Source organism: Otolemur garnettii, unplaced genomic scaffold (genome assembly GCF_000181295.1).
Source record: "Otolemur garnettii isolate 467f Iridium unplaced genomic scaffold, OtoGar3 scaffold00017, whole genome shotgun sequence".
Classification (NCBI taxonomy): domain Eukaryota; kingdom Metazoa; phylum Chordata; class Mammalia; order Primates; family Galagidae; genus Otolemur; species Otolemur garnettii.
The window spans coordinates 5,421,396-5,430,467 of record NW_003852412.1 but is presented as its reverse complement, the minus strand read 5'-3'; the positions used below and the strand labels follow the sequence as shown (position 1 = coordinate 5,430,467).

At 40.6% G+C, this 9,072-nt stretch overlaps 1 protein-coding gene across 1 annotated transcript in view; it reads right to left on the bottom strand.

The window, feature by feature from the left end:
* CDK7 (cyclin dependent kinase 7) overlaps positions 1-9,072 on the bottom strand; it is a 36,178-nt gene that overhangs the window by 23,792 nt on the left and 3,314 nt on the right. Inside the window, exons 3-5 of the mRNA XM_003785885.3 lie at positions 6,470-6,503; positions 4,286-4,353; positions 2,924-2,992 (exon numbers count right to left, since the gene is read on the bottom strand). Coding sequence (XP_003785933.1) covers positions 2,924-2,992; positions 4,286-4,353; positions 6,470-6,503 — 171 coding nt within the window. The remainder of the gene's footprint in view (positions 1-2,923; positions 2,993-4,285; positions 4,354-6,469; positions 6,504-9,072) is intronic.

Here is a 9,072-nt window from a genome sequence, read left to right as displayed (position 1 = left end):
GCAGCCATCATTGTTGTTTGGCGGGCCTGGGCTAGGGATTCGAACCCGCCACCTTAGGTGTATGTGGCTGGCGCCTTAGCCGCTTGAGCCACAGGTGCCGAGCCATCGGCTAGTTTTTTGTTGTAGTTATCATCGTTGTTTGGCAGGCCCAGGCTGGATTTGAACCCACCAGCTCCGGTTTATGTTGCTGGCATCCTAGCCACTGAGCTATGGATGCCGAGCCCCCATTTTCTTTTTTTTAAAATCATATCTGAGGCCGGGCATGGTGGCTCACTCCTGTAATCTCAGCACTGGGGAGGCTGAGGTGGGTGGATTGCCTAAGCTTACAGGTTTAAGATCAACTTGAGCCAGAGCAAGACCCCATCTCTAACAAATAGCCGAGTATTGTGGTGGGCACCTGTAGTCCCAGCTACTCAGGAGGCTGACCTAAGAGGATCACTTGAACCCAAGAATTTGAGGTTGCTGTGAGCTAACACACCCAGTTATGTATCCCCCAATATAATCAAATAGAGTTCTATAACCTCCCCAAATTCTGAAGGCTCTCTATATGTAATTCTTCCTCTACCCCTGATAACCACTGATTGACTTCTGTTCTTTAGTTTTGCTTCTTCTAGAGTATCATATGAATGGAATCATACAATACATAGTCTTTTGAGCCTGGCTATTTTCACTTAGTATAATGCTTTTGAGAGTCATTTAGCCAGGCGTGGTGCCTCACACCTGTAATCCTAGTACTCTGGGAGAGCAAGACCGGTAGATCGCCTAAACTTGAGTTCCAGACCAGCCTGAGCAAGAGAGAGACCCAATCTCTAAAAAATAGCTGGGAATTGTGGCAGGCGCCTGTAGTCCCAGCTACTTAGGAGGCTGAGATAAGACAATTGCTTGAGCCCAAGAGTTTGAGGTTGCTGTGAGCTGTTATGCTGCAGTACTCTACCAGGGACAACTAAGTGAGACTCCGTCTCAAAACAAAACAAAACAAAAAAAGCCCTTCTCTAAAAAGATGTAGTCAAGCAATGTGGTGGGCACCTGTACTTCCAGCTACTTGGGAGGCTGAGGCAAGAGGATCACTTGAGCCCAGAAGTTTGAGGCTGCTATGCACTATGATGCCGTAACACTCTACTTAGGGTGACAAAAGTGAGACTCTGTCTTTAAAAAAGAGAGTCATTTATATCGTTGCCCTTATCAGTAATTTCTCCTTTTTTTTTCTGAACAGTATTCCATTACATGGATGTATCATAGTTTGTATATACATTTACTTTACAAAGGACATTTGGTTGTTTCGCTGTGGTATTATGAATAAAGCAGAACATCTGTGTTACCACCTAATTGGTGCACTGACATATCATTTTGTTTCTTTTAGATTAATACCCAGCAGTGAATATAACTAGATCACATTACTGATTAGCATGGAAAGGATATATTATAATAGGCTATGGACCGAATCATCCCACCAGTTTGTGCATTTATTGTGTTCCTTTGTTCTGTACAAAATCTTCTTCTTTAGATTTAGTTGGTGTGGATTTAATTGTATAAGAAATCACCAAACTGGGGTGGCACCTGTAGCTCAGTGAGCAGGGCGCCAGCCCCATATACTGAGGGTGATGGGTTCAAACCCTGCACCAGCCAAACTGTAACAAGAAAATAGCCGGGTACTGAGGCGGACGCCTGTAGTCCCAGCTACTCGGGAGGCTGGGGCAAGAGAATTACCTAAGCCTAAGAGCTGGAGGTTGCTGTGAGCTGTGATGCCATGGTACTCTACCTAGAGTGACAAAGTGAGACTCTGTCTCTTTTTAAAAAAAAGGGAGGGGGCAGTGCCTGTGGCTCAAAGGGGTAGGGTGCCAGTCCCATATGCCGGAGGTGGCTGGCCAAAAACTGAAAAAAAAAAAAAAAAAAAAAAAAAAAAGAAATCACCAAACTGGGCCAAGCACAGGAGGCCAGGGCTAGAGGATCGCTTCAGGAGTTCAAAACCAGCCTGAGCAAAATGAGACCCATCTCTACTAAAAAATAAATAGAAAAATAAGCATGCACCTGTATTCTCAGCTACTCAGGAGACAGAGGCAGGAGGATTGTTTGAACCCAGGAATTTGAGGCAACAAATTACCAAACTATTTCCAAAATGGTTGTGCCATTTTGCATTTTCACCATTAGTGTGTGAAAATTACAGTTGTTCCACAGCCTTGTACTGTCATTTTTTATTTTTTATTTTTTTGGGTGGTGCTGGGTTTGAACCTGCCATGTCTGGCACATGAGGCTGGTGCCTTACTCCTTTGAGCCACAGGCGCCGCCCTGTCAGTTTTTTAAGATTCCATTAATATTAACAAAAGCATAAGATCTTACATTTTAAAAAAGAAATCTGGCTTTCAAAAAGATGAGGTTAGCTGGGTGTGGTGGCTCATGCCTATAATCCTAGCACTCTGGGAAGTCTGAGGCGGGTGGATTATTTGAGCTCCGGAGTTTGAGACCAGTCTGAGTAATAACGAGACCCTGTCTCTACCCAAAATAGAAAAACTAGCCAAGCCCTGTGGCTGGGACCTGTAGCTTTCCAGCTACTTGGGAGGCTGAGAAAAGAGGATTGCTTGAGCCCAGGAGTTTAAGGTTGCTGTGAAATATACAACATAGCACTTTACCCAGGGCAACAGCGGCAGACTCTGTCTCAAAAAATAAATAAATAAAATAAAATAAAAATAGTGTCAATAAGTCACTAAAACTAGGTAGATAGAAATGCCAATGAAATCCAAATCTTTGTATTTTACACAATATAGCTAAATTATTAGAAGCAAAGAACTGAGAGATCTGTTGGCTTCAGAGTACACCCAGATATCAACATTAAAATTTTTTGAGCACCAGTATCTTAGGTAGAAAAACATTTAGGTTCTCCTTTGATAAACGGGGCGAAAAAATGCTCTAGGAATCTTAATCTTACCTCTAGATCTGTTTCCATAAAATCAAAGACAAGGCTAATATTAGATTTATGTCCAAAAGCATCAAGAAGCTGCAAAGTAATAATTTTTAAAAAGTTAAAATGTGATTCTCTATTTTACACTTAGTATCATACCAATTAAGTTAATCTTAAAAATTTTAAATAAACATTTAAACTAATGGTACTTCCCTATAAAGCACAGATAATTTTATTAAATTTGACGTGTTCTTTGGGGGAAAGTACTAAGGGAATATTAAACTTTATTGTAAAAAAATCACTACTTAACCTTTTCCCCCAGATTTTTAGTTATAATTAAGAAATAAATTAATGAAGGGAAAAAAAAGAAACTTAAGAAAACTTCACCCTAGTCTCCAGTTCAAAAAAAATCCCAAGTACACTGCTGAAGAAAATCCTCTAAATAATAGCAAATATCTTTTATATGACATATCAATTCTATCATGCCCATTGCTATGACAGGCACTGTTCCAGATACTTCACATGTATTCAATTAGCTAGTCCCACAACAATCCTACGTGGCAGAGACTGTGGCAGAGCTCTGAGAAAATATGCTAAAGGTCTCACAAAGGCAGAAAGAAGGGTTTTGCATGCAGGCTAACACTCTTAGTCATATTTGCTAGGGCTCTCCACAATTCAGAATGATTCCTGACAAAATCAGCCTATATGTCCGTATTAGATTTATTCTATCAGTTGTATTAATTTTAAAGACACTGCCTATAGGAATAAAAAAGACAGAAAACATTTTGGGGCCAGGTATGGTAGCTCATATCCATAATCCTAGTACTTTGGGAGGCGAAGACAAGAGGATTGATTACTTGAAGCCAGGAGTTTTCCACCAGCCTGGGCAACACAGTCAGATGCCATCTCTACAAAAAAATTAAAACATTAGCAGGCTGTGGTGGAATGTGCCTGTAGTTCCAGCCACTTGGGAGGCTAATGCAGAAGGATCACCTGAGCCCACAAGTTTGAGGTTACAATGAGCTATGATTGCCCTAGCCTGGGTGACAAGAGAATACTCTAAAGTAAATAAATAAGCAAGCAAACAAACCAGAAAAAAGAAAATACATTTCAGGCTGATAAACTTTTTTTTTCCCGCAGTGGTAAAACAGGACTTTTATTAGAAGTTTACTTCTGTATGTGATTATACATAGAAGTAAAAAGCACCAAAGCTTCTAGAAGGGGGAAAGAACTGAAGAACTCTCTCGGGAGTCTCCATCTGATAAACTTTTAAGCTGCGTCTGCAAAGCTCACCTAGAACAACATCTCTTACTGACCCTTCACAATCAACGTCTACATTCAGAAAAGACAGGGGCCCAAATCTCAGGAAACAATGTAGATCATACTCACACCAATTATATTTGGATGACTTAGCTCCTGTAGTAACTTTATCTCTCTTAAGGCTGTTCTATTTATACCTATAAAAAAAGGCAAAGCAAAAAGTGCATAATTCTGAAATCTCAAACCTTCTTACAATTTATTTTTTAGGAGAGGTTAGTTACTGCACAGATGTACAAAGGCTAACTATTATGGCAATTTTTTTTGATAAACCTCCTGTTCTTTTATATTGGTTTATTTTATAAATAGCTTAACACAAACTATGAAAAATGGTGAAATAAATATTTATCAAATGAAGACCCTAAGACCCATAGGACTAAAAACATACATAAGTGGGTAGCAAATAGTTGGCTAAGAATTATCTTCCTTTCTCTTCCCCTTATAAACATTAGAGACAGACTCTTTGAGCTAAAAGTAAACTAGTGATAAAACAGTATCTTTTCCACTCGGCGCCTGTGGCTCAAGTGGCTAAGGCGCCAGCCACATACACCTAAGGTGGCAGGTTCAAATCCAGCCTATGCCTGCCAAACAACAATGGCTACAACCAAAAAAAAAAAAAAAAAAAAGGCATTATGGTGGGTGCCTGTGGTCCCAGCTACTTGGGAGGCGGAGGCAGGAGACTCCCTTGAGCCCAGGAGGTGGAGGTTGCTGTGAGCTGTGATGCCACAGCGCTCCACCCAGGGCAATAGCTTGAGACTCTGTCTCAAAAAACAAAAACAAAAACAAAAACAAAACAGTATCTTCTCCAATACCAAGGACAGAACTAAAGATAACATCTGGTACTGGGAGAGCAGTGGCACTCAGGGAGGCCGAGACAGATAGACCTTTTGAGCTTAGGAGTTCAAGACCAACCTAAGCAAGAGAGCACCCTGGCTCTACTAAAAATAGAAGAACTAGCTGGGGCTTAGCACCTCTAGCTTGGTAGTTATGACTCTAGCCACATACACCAGGGCTAGAAGTTCAAACACGGCCCAGGCCTACTAAACAGTGACAACTACAACAACAACAAAATATTCAGGTGTTGTGGCGGGTGCCTGTAGTACCAGCTACTTGGGAGGCTGAGGCCAGAGAACTGCTTAAACCCAAGAGTTTAAGGTTGCTGTGAGCTGTGATGTTATGGTATTCTACTGAGGGGGACATAGTGAGACTTTGTCTCAAAAAAAAAAAAAAAAAACGATCTATTGGCACTTACACAGATGAAGAGTGTTTCTGCGATGACTAAATACTAAGAAGTACTCTAACAAACAGGGCTTTAAAAGCATAAAGAAATCTTTTCCCCAAGTCTATTCCATAGTGAGCTTTGTATACTTCTACAAAAATGTAACCTGGGGGCGATGCCTGTGACTCAAAGGAGTAGGGCACTGGCCCCATATGCTGGAGGTGGCAGGTTCAAACCTAGCCCCAGCCAAAAACTGCAAAAAAAAAAACAAAACCAACCAAAAAAAAAAAAAACAACAACGGGTAGTGCCTGTGGCTGAGTGGGGTGTCAGCCCCCCATACTGAGGGTGGTGAGTTCAAACCCAGCTCTGGCCAAACTTCAACAACAAAAAATAAAAAATAAAAATAAAATAAACTTAGTTTAAAAATGTAACCTGAATTTTCAAAGTAATTAGAAGCTCAGACATAGAAAAAGCTATGGCTTGTAACACCTAAAACAGTAACAACAGTAAGACAAGCCACTAATAACCTTGTTGCCTTCCACTTACTTAGCTGACTGGGAATGTTCCTATAAATAACCAATTGATGGAAATCACCAAATACCCTTTCTGTATCCTGAATCTATCTTTTTTTTTTTTTTTTTGAGACAGAGTCTCACTCTGTTGCCTTGGGTAAAGTGCTGCGTGCTATGGGGGGCACTCTATGCTCCTATCAACCTCAAACTCTTGGGCTCAAGCAATCCTCCTGCATCAGCCTTCTGAATAGCTAGGAATACAGGCACCTGTCACAATGCCCATCTAATTTCTCTCTACTTTTGGTAGAGAAGGGGTCTTACTCTTGCTCAGGCTAGTGTCCAGTTTCTGAGCTCAAGCAATCCACCTGCTCTGGTCTCTCAAAAGTACTGGGATTACAGGTGTGAGCTACCACACTCAGCCCCCAAATCCATCTTTTCTATTACAGGACCCAGCAGTAACTTTAGCTAGAACCACTGCTAGCAGTTATTGTTTCCTGATCTGTCAGATTATATGAAATACTTACCATCTTTAGCTTCTGATCTATGTCCAAGTTTTATCTGGTACAGAAAAAAAAAAAAGCCAAACATATTAAAAATGTGTTAAATTACTCAAACTCAATCCATAATGTATGAACGCATCAGACTTAGCCATAGCAAAAAAAACATGTAGCAACTCATATGTCAAAGCTGATAGCAACCTCCAATTCTTGGGCTGAAGCGATTCTCTTGCCTCAGCCTCCCAAATAGCTGGGAGTATAGGCCCCTGCCACAACGCCGGGCTTTTTTATTTTTTTTGTAGAGACGGGGGTCTCACTCACTCTGGCTCAGGCCAGTCTCGAACCTCTGAGCTCAGGGCAATTCGCCTGCCTTGGCCTCCAAGAGTGCAAGGATTACAGGTGTGAGCCACCACGCCCAGCCTAAGTATCTACTCTTATCCCTTAACTTTCTAAACTACATATTGAAATAACAATTCAAAAAAAAAATGTTCCTCAGTGAGTAAGGTGCCAGCCCCATATACCGAAGGTGGCACGTTCAAACCCTAAACTACAACAAAAATAAAATAAAATAAAATAAAAATAGCTGGGCGTTGTGGCAGGTGCCTGTGATCCCAGCTACTCAGGAGGTTGAGGCAGGAGAATCACCTAAGCCCAAGAAGTTGCTGTGAGCTGTGACATCATAGCACTCTACTGAGAGCTACAAAGTGAGACTCTGTCTCAAAAAATAATTTAAAAAAAGTCTTTTATTGTTTTAAGGCTAAATGTGTACCAATTAACTGAGGGCATACTGGTTAAAAACAAAACAAGAAAACCATTTAAGGTTAGCCTTCTTGGAAGGAAAGATGTGATATATAAGCAGAAAATAGTATGTTGGATAATTGGTTGTATCTCCAATTATATGCTCTTAGGTACTGTATTTTACAAAAGGAAAATACAAATAGTGATAGATATGGAAAGTGGTTATACTATTGTTACTGTGAATAAGCATAGCAATATTTTTTTTTAGATAGAGTCTCAAGTTGTTGCCTGGGTAGAGTGCTGTGGCATCATAGCTCACAGCAATCTCCAACTCTTGGGCTCAAGCTACCTTCTTGCCTCAGTTTTTCTGTTTTTAGTAGAGATGGGGTCTTGCTTTTGCTCAGGCTGGTCTTGAACTCGTGAGCTCAAGCAATCCACCTGCTTTGGTCTCCCAGAGTGCCAGGATTATAGGCGTGAGCCACTGTGCCTGGCAAGCAGAGCAAATTATATGAACAGGTTTAGTATTTCATGAAATCAATTACCTGGCTGAAGAACATTTTCTTACTACTTTACATAAAGACCATCAGTAACTAGAAAAGATTACTTGAAAAGCCCAGCTATTTTACCTTGACAAAAAATCTCCCACCTATACACAAGGAAAGGAAAGGAAAGGAAAAGAAAAGAAAGGAAAGGACCTCCAATAAATCAACAGGAAGGAAAAATGTAAAGCTACACAAGAGAAAAACAAGTAAGAGAAAAATCTAAGCAGCCAGGTTTGGCATCCGTGGCTCAAGCAGCTAAGGCGCCAGCCATATACACCTGAGCTGGTGTGTTTGAATCTAGCCCAGGCCTGCCAAACAACAAGGACAGCTGCAACCAAAAAATAGCCAGGAGTTGTGGCGGGTGGCTGTGATCCCAGCTACTTGGGAGGTGGAGGCAGGAGAATCACTTGAGCTCAGGAGTTGAAGGTTGCTGTGAGCTATGATGCCACAGCACTCTACCCAGGGCGATAGCTTGAGGCTCTGTCTCAAAAATAAATAAATAAATAAATAAAAAATAAAAATCTAAGCAGCCAGTAAGTCTAAGAAACGATGATCAACCTCAGTAGTAATTCAAGTTGTAATAACAAACAACCACATATTGCTTTCAATCTATCTAATTGACAAATGTTTCAAAGTCTGACAATACAAACACTATTGAGAATATGGAGGGAAAATACCCAAGGTTAGAAGGAAAAAGAGAATATGGAGGGTGATAAACTGATGCAGCCATTTTGGAAAGCAATATGACTGTCTAGTGAAGATGATGGTTGTAATACTTGGAGGCAACAATACATAATTGGTCCTAATTATAGACATATTTCCCAGAGAAACTCAAACATGAATATGGAACAACTCACAGAAGACAATACCTAGAACTGTATTAGGAGAAAATATTTAACAACAGCCTAAACATCTATTAACAAAAATTTGGGTAGAAAATTTCAGGGTAGTCATGCAATGGAATCTAATCATCAATGAGCATGAATAAACCACATCTACCATGTATCGTTTATGGAGGATTTCACAAATAACCTTGATTCAGAGAAACAATTTGCAGAAGCATTTACATTCTATACATATATAAGTATACTGTATACATATGTAGCTTAAAAATGTGCAACATTTTATATTGTTTTAGGATCCATACATTTCAGGTGGCACCTGTAGCTCAGTGGGTAGGACACCAGCCACATATACCCAGGCTGGTGGGTTCAAACCCAGCCCAGACCAGCTAAACAACAAAAATGACTGTAACAAAAAAATGGCTGGGCATTGTGGCAGGCACCTGTAGTCCCAGCTACTTGGGAGGCTGAGGCAAGAGAATTGCTTAAGCCCAAGAGTTTGAGGTTG